Source organism: Chiloscyllium plagiosum, chromosome 24, assembly GCF_004010195.1.
Source record: "Chiloscyllium plagiosum isolate BGI_BamShark_2017 chromosome 24, ASM401019v2, whole genome shotgun sequence".
Lineage (NCBI taxonomy): Eukaryota > Metazoa > Chordata > Chondrichthyes > Orectolobiformes > Hemiscylliidae > Chiloscyllium > Chiloscyllium plagiosum.
This window is the reverse complement of record NC_057733.1, coordinates 36693603-36715069: the sequence shown is the minus strand read 5'-3', so window position 1 is coordinate 36715069 and position 21467 is coordinate 36693603. Positions and strand designations below refer to the sequence as shown.

The 21467-nt window shown below is 42.4% G+C and overlaps 1 protein-coding gene across 1 annotated transcript in view; it reads right to left on the bottom strand.

Moving 5' to 3' along the window:
- The window catches only part of LOC122562181 (lysosomal alpha-glucosidase-like), a 57847-nt gene extending 36380 nt beyond the window's left edge, over positions 1-21467 (bottom strand). Inside the window, exons 1-4 of the mRNA XM_043714807.1 lie at positions 21066-21467; positions 18684-19346; positions 16288-16433; positions 12883-13048 (exon numbers count right to left, since the gene is read on the bottom strand). Of these exons, the coding sequence (XP_043570742.1) occupies positions 12883-13048; positions 16288-16433; positions 18684-19301 (930 nt within the window). The 5' untranslated portion in view covers positions 19302-19346; positions 21066-21467. The remainder of the gene's footprint in view (positions 1-12882; positions 13049-16287; positions 16434-18683; positions 19347-21065) is intronic.

Genomic DNA, 21467 nt, shown 5'->3' with positions numbered 1-21467 from the left:
GACACAGCCTTAGAATTAGAGGGGGTAAATTCAGAACAGAAATGCGGAGACATTTCTTCAGCCAGAGAGTGGTGGGCCTGTGGAATTCATTGCCGCAGAGTGCAGTGGAGGCCGGGACACTAAATGTCTTCAAGGCAGAGATTGATAAATTCTTGATGTCACAAGGAATCAAGGGCTACGGGGGGAATGCGGGTAAGTGGAGTTGAAATGCCCATCAGCCATGATTGATTGGCGGAGTGGACTCGATGGGCCGAATGGCCTTACTCCACTCCTATGTCTTATGGTCTTAAAGTAATTGATTTGCACCAGTCAATTCAGGGAGGAGGCCATCATCACTGAGATCATTTCATTCATCACCTGATGTTCACACATAAATTTCTAGTGGGGTGACATCAATGATCAGAAACGTTAACACAAATTAATTTCATTCTGAAGTGGGAGATGGCACGGGGCAGGGTGACACTAGGCACATGGACACACAAGATGGCCACTGAGCCATAAGTTGGCCACTTGACACACAATATGAAGAGAGACAGCAGATCAAACACAGACACTGTCCGGGGCCACCAGAATGCCAGCACAATGCACTCACAACCTAGTTGATTAATTTAAGGCAGATGGGGGAGAGAATACATGAGTAGCATATACTACATGCTGAAGTGTGTGGGTGCAGCCAACACCTTTGATAGAAATGTTAACAGTCTGGTACGGACTCAATACAGAGTGATAATAGATTTTTTTTAAGAGTTACATTGCCGAAGCGCAACCCACCCATACCCCTACATTTACCCCTTACCTAACACTACGGGCAATTTAGCATGGCCAATTCACCTGACCTGCACATCTTTGGACTGTGGGAGGAAACCGGAGCACCCGGAGGAAACCAACGCAGACACAGGAAGAACATGCAAACTCCACACAGATAATCACCCGAGGCGGGAATTGAACCCGGGTCTCTGGCGCTGTGAGGCAGCAGTAATTGTCCCTCTCAGGAAGAGCGATTAACACCCATTATTATAGCAATGGACTTCCTGTGCAGATATTGAAACTGACAATGCCTGTGCTGAATCTGACAACAACCGTGGTGAAAATAACAAAGGCTGTCCTGGAACTGACAATGACTGCATCGAAACTATTAACGATTCTGCAAAGTTTACAATAAACTAACCATATTATAGAGACAATAACCTCATCACTGACCTATATCACAAAATGTACAAAAGTATCTTGACATGTGCTCCGGGTTGAGAGAGGACTCACAGCTTGACCACTGTGCTGTTGGTGTTTTTTCTCTCCCCGGAGCTCCAGTATTTCCTTGTACAATAAACTCTGACATTGAACCCCAACTCTGACTCCGAGGCGGGTGATTTTCCCCACAACAACTGGCGCTGCGAGCAGGGTTTGCATGTGGCTTGGTCGAAGGCCATGATCAGGGGGGCTGGGGTAAGAACCAATTTGTACCTGCAAACAGGAAGAGTCAGACTGGGCCAAAGACAGTTGAAAAGGTATACCGATTGTAATGTCTAACTTGCTACAGTACTGAGTTAAAAAAAATTAAGTGTATGTCAGTGGAGAGTAAGTGTTAACTATATTAACTGTTGTAAGAACCTGTTGCTTGTGCTGAAACAGCCAGAGGACACGGTAGCGCCTGTCTCAAAAACCCTGCCCTAAACTGGTTGTTAAAAGGGGTAGCTCCCCCATGTGAAGGTTGGGATTTGAAGTGGGAATTGAGGTGCCAAGTGCACTAGGAGTTGTGAAGCACAAGTGGCAAAGTCAGGTAACATTGGACTCTGTAGGGGCGGACAACGCAGAGTCCAGTTAGAATTTAAGGTAAAAGTTGGGTGCTGTTTGTACTTGTAATTTCCAATGTGGTGAGGAAGAGGAGCTGATCACTCTGACCAAGAGCCAAACCTCAGTGCAGCGCACGTTACCAAAATGGGAAGCATGGACACTGAGTGTCTGTAATACCCTGTCAGTCTGTAGTAGAACAACAGAGCTTGAATAGTGGCTGTGGCTGGGAGGGTAAAGAATCCACTGGTAGAGAGCACACCGGGTTTGAAGTAGGTTTCTGGGCCAATCGGGAGATGTTGGGTCAGTAGAGGTACCGGGAGGGTAGAGGAGTTCCGGTAGACAGCACACCCTTTTGAGCCAGCATTCCCAGCCAACCGGTAGGTACTGACTAGTAGTGGTGGCTGGGTGGGTAGAGACGGCCCACCAGTAGAGCACACCTTGCTAGGAGGCCACTACGGCCATATGGACGGTACCAGGACAGTATTATTGGCCAGGGGATAGAGGAATTCCCCACTGGTTAGGATCACTTTACTGTTGTGGATATCTGGGGGTACACAATCTGCTAAATGGCAGATCAAAGTTTTAAGGGGGATAATGCAGGTTCCCTTATTGAGAAATATAAGGCAGACAGACAAGGGTTGTTAGAGCAAATGAAGAAGTGGTTGGGATCCATCCCAGACATTAGCACAACAGACTAGATAGATAAACAGAAACGGAATAAAACTAAAAAGATAGGGTTGGTGTTAGTTTACCAATTAGCAGGCCTACTTGAACAAGTGAGTGCCTCCACGAGTCGGTGGAGAAAGGACCAGGAACAAGTTAAAGAGCTGGAGGACAGAAAACAAGAGTTAGAGCAGAGAACAATGTAAAATACTGCAGCCACTGCAAAGGAACAGGACATAAAAAGCAGTGTGTTAAGAAAAGCATGAGGCACCCCCAAACACCACCCAGAACACCACGGAACTGCAAGAGTCCCGAGGTCAGCAGAGTTGACAACCAGCTGCCCCCATTGGTGAGGGTAAGGGAGAGGGGAGAATTTACGTGCCTGCAGTAATAGGAGGGAGGAAATGTGAAATGCCAGTAGGCACAGGAGCGGCTGTATCCAACACAAACTTACCCTTACCCCATACAAATAAAATGATTCACTTAAAATAATTCAATGGGGTAGGAGGGCATAAAACATCAACTTACCTAAGCGAAACTGCCCTTGTAGAAATAAACAATATATATATCCCCATGAAATTCTATGTATGCCAAAGTAAAGAGGGCATCATAATGGGCAATGATCTCGTGAGAGAATATAATGTTCTAATTGATTGTACAAAAGGTAAATTGATTTGGCCCAGACAGGACGGTCGAAAGACCGAGATTGGGAAACTTACAAGTCACCTTGAAACTATTAAAGTGGCTAAAGCCACCAGTAGGGACTGGAATCTTGAAAAAGGGGGAATTTGGAGCCATCTGCGCCTCCATCCTTGGAGCATGGGCAGAAACAAAGTTATTACAGGTCTAGTTAACATAGACCCAATAAGGGTTCCCAGACTGGAGCATAAGCCCCACCGACAATACCCAATAAAACCCAAAACAGAAAAAGCAGTTGTGGAGATAGTGCAAGGACAAGTGAGACAGGGAATCCTGAAAGCAACCAGAAGTACAACTTACTCCCCGATGTGGCCAGTAATAAGGTCTGACAAGAGCTACAGGTTCTCCATTGATTACATAGGACTAAATAAGGTCACTCCCAAACTGCACCCCATTGCAGCAGTCCCCTCCACCATTCTAAATGGCTTGGCCCCGAACACAAGATTTTTACTGTTTTAGATGTGGCCAGCGGATTCTGGTCTAACCTGTTACACCCTGAGTCCCAGAATAAATTCGCTTTTACTGTAAGGAACAGGCAGTACATGTGGACTCGCCTGTCATAAGGGTTCCACAACAGCCCCACTATTTTTCACAGGGTGATGAGAGACATTCTGAAGACAGTAGATTTACCAGAAGGTAAATCCCTTACTCCCAGACCCTCACGAATGGAAGCAGCACTGCCCTCTAATATGTAGATGATACCCTAATTGCCTCAGAGTCAGGACACCAGGAAGCTTTATGTCTGGTATTACAGGAATTGGCAACCGCAGGGTTAAAAGTTAGCCCCACAAAGGTACAAATTAGCAAAACACAAGTCTTATACCTGGGACACCTTATATCCCAGGGACTCAAAGAAATACCCAATGACTGCGAGAAGACAATCCAACAGATGCCATGACCTGCCATTCTCAGGGCAGTCAGGAAGGTCTTTGGGCTATTCAGCTACAGTCGGAGCTTTATACCAGAGTTCGCAAAATTGGCTGAACCGATCAACACTAAACATACCCCAGTAGAGATATTGAACACAAGGAAACTGAGGGCCGACTTCAATATGAGAAGGGCAAAGTGGGAGGCAGTTCTTTTACCCCCAAGTCAGTCTGTGGTAATAAAGAAGAAGAAGAAGAAAGTTTACAACCCAGGAACAGGCTCTTCGCCCCTCCAAGCTTAAGCCAATCCAAATGTACTGTCTAAACCTGTTGGTCAATTCCTAAGCATTTCTATCCCTCTGCTCCCCACCTACTCATGCATCTGTCCAGACGCATCTTAAATGAATCTACCACCTCTGCTGGCAACGCGTTCCAACCGCCCACCACCTTCTGTGTGAAGTACTTGCGGCGTGTATCCCCCTGAAACTTTCCACCTCTCACCTTGAAATCATGACCTCTCATTATTGAATCTTTCACCCTGGGAAAAAGCTTGTCTCTATCCAGCCTGTCCATACTCTTCATGATTTTGTAAACCTCAATCAGGTCCCCCTCAATCTCCTTTTTTCTAGTGAAAATAAACCTAACCTACTCACCCTCTCTTCATAGCTAGCACCTTCCAAACCAGGCAACATCCTCGTAAATCTTCTCTGCACCCTCTCCAAAGCGTCCACATCTTTTTGGTAATGTGGCGACCAGAACTGTACACAGTATTCTAAATGCTGCCGAACCAATGTCTTGTACAATTTTAACATGACTTGCCAGCTCTTATATTCAATACTTTGTCCAATGAAGGCATGTCTTCTTGACCACTCTATCCACCTGTGCAGGGTACAATGGACCTGCACTCCAGATCTCTCTGCCCATCAACTTTTCCTAAGACTCTTCCATTCATTGTATAATTCACCCTAGAATTAGTCTTGCATAAATGCATCACCTCACATTTGTCTAGATTGAAAGCCATCTGCCACTTTTCCACCCAACTCTCCAGTCTATCTATATCCTCCTGTATTCTCTGACAGTCCCTTATGCTTTCTGCTATTCCACCAATCTTTGCTGATCATACCAACAGTGCCCTCTTCTAGATCATTTATGTATATTACAAACAACAGTGGCCCCAATACTGACCCCTGTGGAACACCACTGGTCACCTTTCTCCATTTCGAGAAACTCCCTTCAACTACCACTCTCTGTCTCCTGTTGCTCAACCAGCTCTTTATCCACCTAGCTAGCACACCCTGCATACCATGTGACTTCACTAACAGGGTAATAGTTAGGGATACGAGAGAAAACCCAGCTGAGGGAATTCTAGATACAGGGGAACTGCACACCTGTGGGGATATAGATGGAGATGAAGACAGGGGGAGAGTAAAGGATACCCCGCTAGACACCACCGAGGAGACCCTCTTCGTGGACAAGTCACGAAGATATGTAGCAGGGTCGCCCAAACAGGATAGGCTCTGGTAAATGATAAATTGAAACAGTTATGTCCAGAAGGATTAATGGAAGTCAGTCTGCAAAGGTAGCAGAATTGGTAGCACGCACCAAAGCACTGGAATTAGCAAAAGGAAAAATCGTGAACATATACACAGACAGTCACTATGCCTTCGGTATAGTCCATGAGTACATGGTGGCAAGAGGTGGATAAGGGTTCACCACCACGCGGGGGGGCGGGGGTGGCGGCGAAGCCCCTATCAGAAACCAATTAAGAATTCAGGAACTGTTGCATGCCAGTGAACAGTCAAAAGAAGCTGCAGTGATAAAAATAAAAGCCCGTCAAAAGGAGCCAGCAAAAGAGAGTCCAAGTTGGCTAAAATTCAAAGGAAACCAGGCAGCAGCCTGAGCAGCTCAGGAAGCCCTCAAACAACAAGCCATTGACGAGGCAGCAATAGCCACTATTGAATTACCAAAAGATGCTATCCAAATTCAGCAGCTACATGAGGACACCCCACAGGAAGAGACAGCAATGGAGACTGTAGGGAGTATTCACAGGAGAGAATGGTGTCTCGAGTCGAGCAGACAATGTGGTAGCACCAGCATGTATACAGGGCACATTGCTTGAACTGCACCACGGGCTCTCCCATACAGGGAGAGAGGCGATGATAGCAAGCCTAGGGAGAGAAGGGGATGGGAAGAGACATGGCCAAGTACTGCTGCAGATGCATGGTTTGTGCACAACATAACCCAGAGAGACCCACAAAAGTTAAAACAGGACACCAGTGCAGAGCTAGGGGACCCTGGGAACCCCTTGTCATAGATTTTACACGGCCTTCCCGTGGGAAAACGTACCGCCTGGTCATCATAGATCAATTCACCCGGTGGGTAGAAGCATTCCTGACCAAAAGCTGCACTGTGACCACTCTAGCCAGAATATTAGTGGAGGAGGTAATCCCGAGGTGGGGGTGGTACCCCTCCAGATCAACTCCAACCAAGGGACATATTTTACAGGCAAGGTCATGAAGACTGTCTGCCAATTACTCGGCATTAAACAAACATTTTGCATTCCCTATCACCCGCAGAGCTCAGGGACGATAGAGAGAATGGATAGAACGCTAAAAAATACTTTAGCTAAGGCTATGCAAACTTCAGGCAGAACATGGGCTGAAGTGCTGCCAGCCAGACTAATGAAATTAAGAGCAACTGGGCTAAAACCATGTGAATTAATGACCGAGCAAGCAATGCAACTGCCAGAGACAATAATCACAGGTGGCACCGATGTGGATCCACTAAAAGACAAAATTCATCAGTATGTGATAAAATTAAGCACCCAATTGGAAGGGATACGGAAATCTGAAATTGACAAACAGGTCAAAAAGGACAAGTCAGGGGAACTCAAAATCTTCCCTGAGGAACCAGCAGCAGGAAGCCGCGTCCTTGCGCGAGCACTGCCCAACAATCCAGGCTTTGCCACAAAATGGAATGGGCCATATGACATGGTAATAAGTGGGGACACCTGCACCTGCATAGATATGAAAGGAAAAGGCACATGGAAGCACTGACCCAACTAAAACCGTTTAAAGACTCCAGGTATAGACAGAAATGGCGGACAAAAGGGTCATCCCGGGAGGCAGTACCAAAAACACAACAGAACAAACCACACAGAAGCACGACTGCACCTCCTGACAAAAACAAAGACTTTGACTGATAACTTTATTTAACTGCAAAATGTATATACCTGTATATATTTCACTGTGTTTAAGTATCACGACTGTCAGGAGCATGTCAAGATTTGAAGATAACCTCTTCAACAAAACCCACCTAAATTTACACGGAAACCGAACTGCCTGCTACCCACCGGTGCGATTAGTAGAATCCTATTTGTGGCCACCCCGGTGTGGACCCCTCATGACCAGTATATACACCTCGGGAGCGCCGTGTAGGGGGCAGATAGGGAAATACAAGCAGGGACTCCAGGGTAGGTGTGTACAATTGGGCATGACCAATGGCCCATGCGGCTGGGTCCCCCAGCCTAGGGAGGGGAAACCCATTTAATTAACCATTCTGTTTCACAGGGCAGGAATGGGGATGCGTATATGCCCTGGTTCCCAAAAATGACTTATGCATCCAGAGACAGTGCATGTTTTGGCACTGTACAGTCATCAGGGAACAGTTTACCTGCACCTGCAGTGAGCAGGCATGCTTGAATGTGACTGCAGGCAGACAATTCATATGTGGGCAGTGCAACAGCACCCATGTCAGCTCCACCACATGGACATGCCTGTTTGATACTTATCAGCTGAGGTGGGGGGGGGGGAAAGGGGGGGAGGTGCACCCGAGGGATCAGGGGCGACATGGATGAACAGACAGACGGAAGGACAGGACAATGTATGTTATCGAGCAGCAGTTTTTCTATTTAAGTGCACTTATGCGACAGACACCAGACCTCCCAAACCTATTTGCAGTCGAGACAATTGCACCCGTCACTGTACCATGCCCCAGAGGGGGACATGTTCGGTGAAGGATACCAGCTCCATCAGTCAGGAGTTCTGTGCTGACTGGCAGATCCCCACCATTTTGAGATCATCATTGGGATATGGATTCTTGGGATCTCTATATTTGGAGGAAGGGAGAGGGCATAGCCGAGGTCGTCAGCGCTAAAAACCAAAATTACCTTGTATGTGGCCTGACTATCTTAGGCAATAATACCTTAAAAGCTCTGGAAGCAATTAATACAGAGTTGGCTGAACTCAGACTCTACGCACAGCAGACACGTGGTGGATTATCAATTCGCACAGCAAGGGGGAGTTTGTACAATTATTGGTGACAAATTGTATCACCCACATTATTGATGCCTCCTATAACATTACAGAAGTCATCAAGCCACCTGAGACTAGCTTGATAGTTTGCGACAGGGAGCCACAATTACAGACATCTGGCTAAATTGGTTGATAGGTAAATCATGGGGACCCTATTTGGCACACGGGATAGTTCTTCCCATTGTACTCATGCTGGTATTCTGTGTGGGCGTCAGGTGTTTAAAGCTCTGCTGTAAGGCGCTACTGATGAGAACTGTACCAGCAGCGAGTGTCACCATGGAAGAGCCCCCAATGAAATTAGCACTCCATGATACCCCTCAGGAGGAGGCGCTCCTAGAGATGACCTACCTCTATATGTAAATTGGGTGATCTGCGGGAGTTCTCCGAAGTTGCCTCCTTGAGCACAAAGTGGGGAGAGAAGTTGGAGATGGCACGGGGCAGAGTGACACTAGGTACATGGACACACAAGATGACCACTGAGCCATAAGCTGGCCACTTCACACACAAGATGGCCACCAGACCACACTATGGAGAGACAGAGCAGAGCAAACACAGACACTGTCTGGGGCAACCAGATTGCCAGCACAATGCACTCACAACCTAGTTGATTAGTTTAAGGAGGGTGGGGGACAGAATACTGCCCGCCGAAGTGTCTGGGTCTACACTTTGATAGAAATGCTAACAGTCTGATATGGGCTCAATACCGAGTGATAATAGCCAGGGCTACAGTAATTGTCCTTCTCAGGAAGAGTGATTAGCGCTCATTACTATAGCAATGGACTTCTGCATAGACATTGAAACTGACAATGTCTGTACTGAAACTGACAACGACCACACTGAAATTAACATAGGCTGCGCTGGAACTGACAATGACTGCACCGAAATTATTAGCGATTCTGCAAAGTTTACAATAAACAAACCATGTTACAATAAACAAACCATGAGATAATAACCTCATCACTGACCTATTATACCATAAAATGTATAAAAGTATCTTGACATGTGCTCTGGGTTGAGAGAAGACCTCTGGTATTTCCTTGTACAATAAACTCTTGTCATTGAACCCCAGCTCTGACTCAGAGGCTGGTAATTTTCCCCGCAACAATTCCAACCATTTATTTTCAGATTAGAATCAGTTAGGACCCAGAGCTGTTATGCACTGGCAACTCCAGCATTCTCTTTAGTATAAGTTTTGTTTGCTAATGCCAGTAAGAAATTTGACATGCCACTTCCAAATACTGATAATTGGGATTTGCGGTAAACCTTACTGAAACATTGGAAAGGAATGATTTCTGCTTATTAAATGTAGTAGCTGAGATCCTAAGGAATTGTTTAAAAATAGCTTCAAGCAAAGAACAGTATGTTTCTATTGTGGCATAGAGCAGTGGTACTTTTTTTGTTTTTGTAATGGTGTAGACAGTGAACTCCTGCTCCAAGAATGATCAAACAGTTAGGCAACACATGTTCCACATGCTGAGCATGAATAAAAGGGAGATATAAAGAGGGTAGGTGGAAAAAAGACTGAAGCAATTTCTCTCTTAGCAAGCAGATTCAGAGCACAATAATGCAAGACTAGGGAAAATCAATAAATTTATAATTATTCCAAATGAATTCCTGTTTCAAGGAGGCTCTTAAACATGGAGAGAGATGTTGGAAGTTGGAGAATGTGAGAGGAAATCAAGAGTGCAGGATCATGATGGTCAAAAGCTCTTTCATGACTAACAGAGACTAAGGTATGGGAGAAATACATGGTATGCCACTATTTCAAGAGCAGTAAGCTTAAAATTGCTGAGGCAGAATGTATCATGTCAGTACAAATATTTTGAAATAATTAACTTGGGGAGACATGAAGTCAATGGACACCATTAAAAGGTTAATAGATAATGAGGACTTGGAATGGAATAATGTGCAGACTCTTTAAATAGTTGGAACTTAAGCAGGGCAACATTTGAGGGGTGATGGAGTGGGGTGTGAATGGGAGATAGAGCAGAAAAATGGGAGAGGGAATATTGAAGTAGTTCAGCCTGATAGTGAGAAAGGTATGAATCAGTGTTTCAACATCTGTACTGATGGGAGAAATGAAGACTTACATTAGGTGAAGCCTGATCCAAGCCTGGTTGTTAAAGGAAGAGAATTGGGATTGGGGCTGGTACATCAAAAGTGATCAGCACTGCAGAAACAGCAAGGAGTTGCCATATCAGCAAAATCTGACAAAGAAAGGATGTTCATCCAATGTTTTACAGAATGGAATTGGATTAAGTCCAAAGGAAGTCAGATCTATGACAAGTCCAACCTTCATCCTACAGGACTAACATTCCACAACTGAGTTAAGCTGTCATGTCTTAACTTCACTTGACTTGTCCTCACCTTGGTAAATATGACAACTAAATGACAAACTCCACTGATAAAATCTAACTCATACTGAACACTCTTCACCTAAATTACTGAATTTCTAAGTGAATCTAATTCACGACTCAATTGGTCTACGTCCCATTGCCTTCTGATGGTGCATTGCTTACTGATTTTTAAAAATTCAATCTCAGAGTGCCTGAAGGAGGATCACGGCACAGTGGTAGTATATCCTTACTTCTCAGCCAGGAGGCCTAGTTATAGTCATAGCTGCTTCAGAGTTGCATAATTAAAAACACTGAACAGGTAATTTAGAAAATATCTAGAGTACCTGAAAAAGCTTCAGGATCTTGAAACAACAGTGAAAGAACTGCAAGTCAGCATTTTGTTGGGCTTGGAGTGGATCCTACAGATAGTGGTGTTCCCATGTATCTGCTGCCCTTGACTTAATAAGTGGTAGAGACTGAGATATGGAAAGTGCTGCCAGAGCAACTGCATTGCATCTTATAGATGGTACACAAAGTGGCAATGGTGTGTTGGTTGTGAATATTCAAGATGATGGGGTGGGATGCTAATCAAGTAGGCTTTGTTCTGAATGGAGGCAAGCTTCAAATGTTGTTGGAGCTGCACTTAGAGGTAAGTGCAGAGTATTCTGCTACATTCCTGACTTGTGCTTTGCAGATGGCAGCCAAGTATTATGCATGAGCAGCTGGGGGGTGGGGGTATTGGTCACGCCCCTGTGATCTGCTCTGTACCTGCTGTACTAATGTGGCTGGTCCTGTCCAGTTCCAGATCAATGGTAACTCCCAGGATTTAGACAGTGGGGGGAATTCAGTGATGACAATGATAGTGAATGTCGAGCAGCAATTGTTAGATTCTCCCTTGTTGGAGATGGTCATTGCCTGGCACAAATACTACTTCGTATGACACAATCTTTAAACAATGCACAAATATTTAATTTGATTTTAGCCAACTAAATGCCTTGATTAATCATATTTGTTGACCAAACTGCTATATTTTCTGAAGATATCTTGCTTGGAATCAATACTAATATTTGGCCTCAAATGCTTTAGTATCCGTGTGAATTATATACAACAGCTTAATTACTGTGAAAAGGAATACACTTGTATATTCAGAGCAACTGTACAAAGTACATGTTCTTGTTCACAATGGAATGTAACAACTGGGACTGAAAGGAAATAACAGATGAACACTTGATTCAATGTATGTAACTAGTTAAAAATGTGAGGTGATGCAAGATGACTCTTGTACCAAGTTGTTGAGGGGGGTATTATGGACCTCTCTTAAGGGATGTGGAAATCAGAATTAAGGTAAAAGATGGCCCAGTCACCATTGGCCCACTTTTGTCATTACTGTGTTGTAATTCTTTTATGACACTTTAATTGAACATTATAGGTTAAAGAAAGGTATTGATTGTGTTGGGAAAATTTAAGAAACTTCCATGCTGTCTTCACAGCTTTTGTCAAACATATAAAATATCTTGTTTAATATATTCTAGTTGACACATGCACACTTGTTGTTCATACCTTGTTAAGTCACAACAGAGGAACCAACTGTTAAGTATTGAGAATTTAAAACCTAGCTATTTTGACTTTAAAAACAGTCCTATACCCAGGAAACCCTAAAATGTACAGAACGCAGGGTAAAATTGCAAGGCTATAAAGAACAATCAAATTCTTAACCTAAATATCTTCAGTTATCACATACAGCCACTAGATATTTAGCGCTTACTTCCCAATTTGTTCAATAGCAAAAATGCAATGAACGTGATGCCTCACTGCAGTGAAAATGTTCCTCTTTGTATGTTGATGAAGTTGGACAACACAATTATAAATGCTACATGGTGAAAATGTGAGACCAAGTGCATTAACAGACTACTTTGAGTCAGCCGTAGGCAGAGCACTGGCTATGTTTTGCCTTTTTCACATTGTTAATACCTAGTACTCTAGAATGTAATTTTCTGTGGCATATCGAACACCAGTAGAAAACAATGAAAGAAAGAACTCCAAGAATGTATTCAAGTCTACTCCTTTGTGATAGGATTTTTTATAACTTATAGCACTTTACAGAATTCTATGTTCGAAGACTGACATCTTGGAAATGGTCTGCTGCCCACTTCTTGGGCCAGGATTGGCACACTGAAAGCCTCAATAATGAGAAAGAAAAGAAAACTAACTTACATGAGGTCCTTGATCTCTGTTCCAGTGTGTTAGTCGATTCCAGTTGAGATTGAGAATCAAATTTGTCATGTGCTCTCCCAGACCCGAGATGTACTTTGAGGCCAGGGAGGTGGAGATCTGCAGAAACTGATCAGCATAAAACAATGGCCCCACTGTTGTGTTCAGGCTGTTAAAAAATGCAGAATAAAATTAGTGAAAAATGGTAAATAAACAAAATACAACTCATGAGTATGTCCAGAAATGTTTTTATACAAAGTTTTATGTGTCTGTGTTCCAATTATTAAGCACATATATAACAATGAAAATAACTCAGTTTATACTGCTAAAGTGTTACATTTTTGCACATCTCTGTTTTTGATTATGTTGTAAATATAGATAGATGATCTCAGGTTAAACATGCACCTCAAGGACTGTAAGGACTTTTTTTTAAAAATGTGTATATTATAGTCATAGAGATGTACAGCATGGAAACAGACCCTTCAGTCCAACCCGTCCATGCCAACGAGATATCCCAACCCAATCTAGTCCCACCTGCCAGCACCCGGCCCATATCCCTCCAAACCCTTCCTATTCATATACCCATCCGAATGCCTTTTAAATGTTGCAATTGTACTAGCCTCCACCACTTCCTCTGGCAGCTCATTCCATACACATACTACCTGATCAGGTCCAGTGGGGGAGCACTTCGGGACAGCGACCATAATTCTTTTAGTTTTAAAATAGTGATGGAAAAGGTTAGCCCAGATCTAAAAGTTGAAGTTCTAAATTGGAGGAAGGCCAATTTTGACGGTATTACACAGACTACACTCTGCATGAAAAACTTGCCCCTTAGGTCTCTTAGGTCTCTTTCTCCTCTCACCCTAAACCTATGCCCTCTAGTTCGGGTCTCACCCACCTCAGGGAAAAGACTTTGTCTATTTATTTATCCTTGCCCCTCATAGTTTTATAAACCTCTATAAAGGTTTATAAAACTATTAGGCAAGAATTTTCAAAAGTTGATTGGGCACTGATGTTTGCATGTAAAGGGACGGTTGGAAAATGGGAAGCCTACAGAAATGAGATAACAAGAGTCCAGAGAAAGTATATTCCTGTTAGGGTGAAAGGAAAGGCTGGTAGGTATAGGAAATGTTGGATGACTAAAGAAATTGAGGGTTTGGTTAAGAAAAAGAAGGAAACATATGTCAGGTATACACAGGATACATCAAGTGAATCCTTAAAAGAGTATAAAGACAGTAGGAGTATACTTAAGAGAGAAATAAGGAGGGCAAAAAGGGGACATGAGATAACTTTGGCATGTAGAGTTAATGAGAATCCGAAGGGTTTTTACAAATACATTAATGACAAAAGGGTAACTAGGGAGAGAATAGGGCTTCTCACAGATCAGAACAGTGGCCTTTGTGGGGAGCCGCAGAGATGGGGCAGATACTAAATGATTATTTTGCATCACTATTTACTGTGGAAAAGGACATGGAAGATATAGAATGTCTTGAAAAAAATTACAGAGGAAGAAGTGCTGGGTGTCCTGAAATGCATAAAAGTGGGTAAATCCCCAGGACCTGATCAGGTGTGCCCTAGAACTCTGTGGGAAGCTAGGGAAGTGATTGCTGGGCCTCTTGCTGAGATATTTGTAGCATCGATAGTCACAGGCGAGGTGCTGAAAGACTGCAGGTTGGCTAAGTGGTGCCACTGTTTTAGAAAGGTGATAAGAACAAGCCAGGGAACTATGGACCAGTGAGCCTGATGTCGGTGTTAGGCAAGTTGTTGGAGGTAATCCTGAGGGACAGGATGTGCATGTATTTAGAAAGGCAAGGACCAATTGGGGATAGTCAACATGGCTTTGTGTGTGGGAAATCATGTTTCTCAAACTTGATTGAGTTTTTTGAAGAAGTATCAAAGAGGATTGATGAGGGCAGAGTGGTAGTTATAATCTATATGGACTTCACTAAGGCGTTTGACATGATTCCCCATGGGAGACTGGTTAGCAAGGTTAGAGCTCATGGAATACAGGGAGAACTAGCCATTTAGATACAGAACTGGCTCAAAGGTAGAAGACAGAGGGTGGTGGTGGAGGATTGTCTTTCAGACTGGACGCTGTGACCAGTAATGTGCCACAAGGATCGGTGCTGGGTCCACTACTTTTTGTCATTTATATAAATGATTTGGATGTGAGCATAAGAGGTGTAGTTAGTAAGTTTGCTGATGACACCAAAATTGGAGGTGTGGACAGCGTAGAAGGTTACCTCAGATTACAGTGGGATCTTGACCAGATGGACCAATGGGTGAGAAGTGGCAGATGGAGTTTAATCTAGATAAATGTGAAGTGCTGTATTTTGGAAAAGCAAATCTTAGCAGGACTTACACACTTAATGGTAAGGTCCTTGGGAGTGTTGCTGAACAAAGAGACCTTGGAGTGCAGGTTCATAGAGTCGCAGGTAGATAGGATGGTGAAGAAGCCGCTTGGTATGCTTTCCTTTATTGGTCAGAGTATTGAGTACAGGAGTTGGGAGGTCATGTTGCAGCTGTACAGGACATTGGTTTTGGCCATTGTTGGAATATTGTGTGCAATTCTGGTCTCCTTCCCATCAGAAAGATGTTGTGAAACTTAAAAGGGTTCAGGAAAGATTTACAAGGATATTGCCAGGGTTGGAGGAGTGGAGGTATAGGGAGAGGTTGAAGAGGCTGGGCTGTTTTCCCTGGAGCGTCGGAGACCGAGGTGTGACCTTATAGAGGTTTATAAAATCATGAGGGGCATGGATAGGATAAATAGACAAAGTATTTTCCTAGCGGGAGTCCAGAACTAGAGGACATAGGTTTAGGATGAGAGGGGAAAGATATAAAAGAGACCTAAGGGGCAACTTTTTCACTCAGAGGGTGGTGTGTGTATGGAATGAGCTGCCAGAGGAAGTGGTGGTGGCTAGTACGATTGCAACATTTAAAAGGCATCTGGATGGGTATGTGAATAGGAAGGGTTTCGAATGATATGGGACAGGTGCTGGCAGGTGGGACGAGATTGGGTTGGGATATCTGGTCGACATGGATGAATTGGACCGAAGGGTCTGCTTCACGTCTCTATGACTCTACCAAGAAATCACTAATGACATTAAGGTTAGTGGAACTCAACAAAATGCTAACTGCAATACCAAAGGCATGTAAAGTAGCTCTGCTTCTAATCAAATTGCTCCAATGCAGTTAGAACACTTGCATGTACTATCCATATATTACTCATAGAATCGACTAAGCAATAGAAGGACTCATCAATAATGCTTGGAACACTTACCATTAACTGGCTCCCCCTAAGCTTCAGTTCTGCCAGGACCACATAGCTCCAAACCTTCTACACTTTTTGATTGAAATTTAAATTTTATAAGTGAAGATTCTATAAAAATAAATACTAATTACACTTACAGAACCAGACCATTTGATTTCCTCTGTACAATGATACCAAAAGGTCTAGATGAAAATCTAACAGTATAGAGTTGAGTTGGAGCTTTATCAGTGACGTTAGGAACATCAATAGGAACCTCGTACTGTTTACGTCTTGGATCCTTAAGCTGCAGGCCAAAAACATAAGGTTTACTTAAGAGAGAAAGTTAACTTTCAAACGTATTTTACTTTAAGCATAACTGATGTTATTACTGACCTTGTATTTCTTTGTTACCAATAGATCAGGCTGTTTTAACCAATGATGTAAAATTTTACAATTCAGTCAGTCTTGGAAAATATGATAGCTGATGGATCAGATTTATTAGTAATGTCAAAATTTAAAAGTACTGTAAGCTTTCTATTCCAACTCTAATGATTAGGAGACATCCAACCATTTACAAGGAAAAGCTTACATTTATAATAAAAAAAATACAATTCAAAATAAATCAGCCTTAATTACTTCACAGGAGCTTATAAAATCAAGTAGAACATGGATCCAGAAAACAAAATTCATCTCCATATATTTTTATTTAGAGATCAATTAGCCTCAGATGACCAGTGGCTTAGTCAAAAGGATAGGTTTTAAGAAGTGGGCCAAAGGAAGAAAGTGAGGTAAACAGGTAGACGGGCAAAGGGAGGCTATTCCAAAGTTGATATATTGGCATCAGAAACTACTACCACCAATAGTAGGGTGATTAAAATCATAGATTCACAAGAGCGCAGAATTAGAAGAGCATAGATTTCTCTCAGGTTGTAAAATTACATTACAGGAAGGGGAGGTCACATTGGATTCAAATACAAGAATGAGAATTTTAAATTCTAATGGCATAGTGGTTCAATGGTTAGCACTGCTGTCTCACAGGGCCAGGGGCCCAGGCTTGATTCCACCTGCGGGCTACTGTCTGTGTTGAGTTTGCACATTCTCCCCTTGTCTGCGAGGGTCCTCTCTTGGTGCACCAGTTTCCTCCCACAGTCCAAAGGTGTGCAGGTTTGGTGGACTGGCAATGCTAAATTGGCCATAGTGTCCATGGATGTGTAGGTTAGGTGGATTAGCCATAGGAAACACAATGTTCTTGGGTAGGGGCTGGGTCTCAGCAGCAAGCTATCGGGGGGCGGGTGGATCTGGTGTGGACTTGATTGGCCGAATGGTCTGTCTCCATAACTGCAGGGACTGTATGAAAATCAAGACGTTATTTGGCCAAGAACAGTGTTGGTCAATGAGTACAGGGTGATAAGAAATGTAACCTGGCACAATTTAAGAGGCTAACATTGGAGTTTTGGTTAACCTTACGTTTAGAGGGTAGAAAATGGGAGACCAGACATTTCAATGCACTCCTACATAAAGGCTGCAGAAAAGGAGTAAAGATAGGTGGTAATAGACAGTTTTAGTGATGGCACAAAAATAACGAGTTTTGAGAAGATTTGTAGCTCAGGTCGAGGTTCTGGATATATGTTTGCTCGTTAAGTTAGAAGGTTCGGTTTCAGGTGTTTCACCACCATACTAGGTAATGTCTTCAGTGAGCCTCTGAATGAAGTACTGGTGGTGTAACCCACTTTCTATTTCTATGTTTGGGTTTCCTTGGGTTGGTAATGTCATTTCCTGTTGTGACATCATTTCCTATGGTGATGTCATTTCCAGTTTTTTTTCCTCGAAATTCTCATGCATGTCTGTTTGGCTTGTCCTAGGATGGATTTGTTGACCCAGTTGAAGTGGTGTCCTTCCTCATATGTATGTAAGGATACTAGTGAGAGTGGGTCATGTTGTTTTGTGGCTAGTTTTCTGCCTGTTTGTCCAATGTAGTGTAGAGACACTCACGAGAATTCTTAGAAACATGGCATTCCAACCGGAACTCTATCAACAAACACATTGACTTGGATCCCAGTTACCATCCACTGAGAAAAAGATTTATCCATTAACTCACATTCCTTGCCTTTGATGAATAACATGTTTGTAAAAGGGCAAATACAGGCCCAAAGTAAGCAATAAGTTTACAATGTTTAAGAAACAAACAGTCACTGATAAAATGTGCACCTTTTGAGCATATGACACCTGGTCAATTTTAACCTTAGGCTCTTCAAGTACAGCATGGAAAGTTACTTCCAGAAACATGGGTGATTCACAAGTTTGAAAGCTCTTACAATTGGGGATGACACCCAATAAAGAGAAACACTGAAATTTGTTTTGAGTTCAAACAAAATTTAAACCCATTTGTATTACTTTACTAGACTTTAGTTGTGAAGGTTAAATATGTTCAACAGTACTTCCAATTTAATTGAGAATTTAGAGATTATTAATGGTTGTATCAGCACTTATCACACTGACTGTTTGGAGCTTCCATTATGAACTCAAAATTAGCTTTTCAATTACCATTACTTACAGTAAAATGAAGTCTGCCAGATGTCTCATACATTACATTCAACTGAAGTGTCATTATGTCATTTGGGAACAGTGTCATCTCACTGCGGCTCAGTGAGGCTGTGTAGCCAGTACTTGTTGGGGAAAGGTAATCCATGTGGTAAGAAGGATAGTTTGATGGCAAGAAACAGGGTGGAGAACCAGCTTTGGCTGCTGAATTCCAACAGCAGCCACGACTCTGACATTTGGTCATGTCAATCGCTTCATTGAAAGCACAATCAAATCTACTATTTGGATCAATATCACATTGGGAGTCACTGTGATGACTGTAATTGAATGGCAGCTGGTTCAGTATTTCTGAAGTCTCTGTTCTGTTTTTATCATGTGGGTATTGCCACAATAAATCTAGTTTAAACATCCTCATTTTAACATGCCGAGGAATCACTTGAGACTCGAGAGTAAAATAACTATGGTATGTAATTACAACAACTAAAATGACACTAAGAAGGATTGCTCCATTTTTAATAACATTAGTTGCAGGCATTCTTGGCTTTGTGACAGTTGGAAATCCTGCTAGCACCTTTCCTTCATTTCCTGGAGCAAGAGCACATTTTTCTGCTTTGTAATGTTGTAGGAACATGATGACGAGGCAGTTGATCTTGAAGTTGTGGTTCACTTTGTCCACCTAAAGGACAGAGTAGAAATGTTTAAAATAAAAAGTTAGTGTTCAAAACAGGGAACAATGTCATCTCATACTACAACTTAATGCTGATAAACAAGATACTTCACAATGGAATGGAATGTTCACAGAATGAAGTTGATGATTTTGGTAGGTCATGATTTCTTTGGGAGCTCAAATCTAAAAGTAAATTAAATAGAGGGAAAATATGTCTAGGGGTGCTGAAACAAAGAGCAATACAAGTTATTAAACCCAAATTTTAGAAATCATTCCTAGGAAAACAAAATATGAAACTTATGGAGTATTGTTAACTTTGTGTAGAACTTAAGTGAAATTACACTTTGGAGAACAGACCTGAACATAGTGGTCCCGAGTATTAAAATGATTATTAAAGTACAGGAGAGTTTGTACAAAAGATTTCCAAGGATATTACCAAAATTAAGATGATGCAGTGATCAGGAAATATGCAAGCTGCAGCTTGTTTCCCTGCAGAATCTTCAAATTGAAGGATGTGAAAAATCACTATTACTTGTGGGCCTATCCAAAATAATAGGACATAAACAGAAGATAACCACTAACCAAATAAATTTCAGAAAAATACAAAAAACAGTAGAATGCATATCTCACTATCACCCAAAATGGATTAAGAGTAAGTTTACTATCTACATGAAGAGAAACAGAAATGGGGTAGCCTAAAAAAGTGAAATGAGTGAGAGCTAGAGTTCACAGATAAGCCAAATGGTCTCCTTCTGAGATGTGGATTTCAGGCAAGTGTGGTCAACATCCTTCAGATAACTAACTATATACTACATCATTTTGAACAGATCACTGACTTTGTATTAAAGTTTCTGGATTCCACAACTCAACTTTACTTTGGACATCTAATCACCACTTCCTAAATCAGTTTCATTAACGTCAGCTTTGTTGCATACTCACTTCTGGATTAAAAGATCTGGCTTCAGTTTAGCCCTGACTTGAGCATATAATGCAGGTTGACACTTCAGTGAAAAATTGAAGAAATGCTACATTGTTTTACATGGTATATTTTGTTTAGATTCTAAATTAGAGGTAACCTCTGCTAGCTTAAATACCATGTTAAAGATAACATACTGCTAATGAAGTAGATTCCCTAGTGTTATCAATGTTTATTTGCCAATAAACACCATAAGGGAAAAGCTTAATCCATTATTTGCCAATTTTGTGTTTGTGTGGGATCTTGCAATACATAAAACTACTGCATTAGCCACTTATCAGTCATATTGAAAATTAGGCTACGCCATTCTGACGAAGGAAACAAAAACTTAGACTTATGTCGCATTAGTTTGAAATATTGTTTTAGTACATTTGTATTTATCTATATCATCCTTACATTGTGTTCGCTCTAGGCAGTGTAGCCTACTAGAACTTTCTATTCCAAAATCAAGTCAAATAACATTCTTAAAGTCTACGCAAGGTTCACGCACAATAAAATGCCCATTTGGTGATCTATCACCACCAATGCCCCAGCACGACGTTACAAAATCAACTTTAAAAGACATATACTGAAAAGAATTGCAAAGTCAGCAAGTATGTTGCCCAATGTCACTGCCTCGTTTATACAGAATGTCAACGACAAACTTCTGCTAATGATACTGGAATGCACCTTTTAACGCTGACAGTTCCAGTACTGTAAATGTCATTGAAATTAAAATCTAACAACGTGAAACAACAAATTAAAATGCTTACGCTAACACTAAATGTTGAGGTAGTTGTTGGTAAATAGGATTAAAAATAGTAGCGAAAGGCTGTGTGAGGTGTGCCGAATTGTGAAACAGGCTGGAGGGCCTGAAAGACTTCCTCCTGTTGTTCTCTGCAGTCCCGGTACCACTGTATTTACCAACAGGTTTACGTGAAACCACGAACTTTCGAAGCGCTGCTCCTTCATCGGGTATTTGAAGCCGCGATAGAAAGTGGAAAAGGCTGGAAACACCGAGGAGTTGGATTCAGTCACACTCCAATCTTCTACCAACTTGTAAGTAACGACCAGAACCAGCTCTCAGTTCACCGAGTGTGTCTACCTCAGAGAACCTCCTGACCCGAGAACCAGAAATGAACAAACCGCCGGTGAGCCGAGTCACATGACAGCTC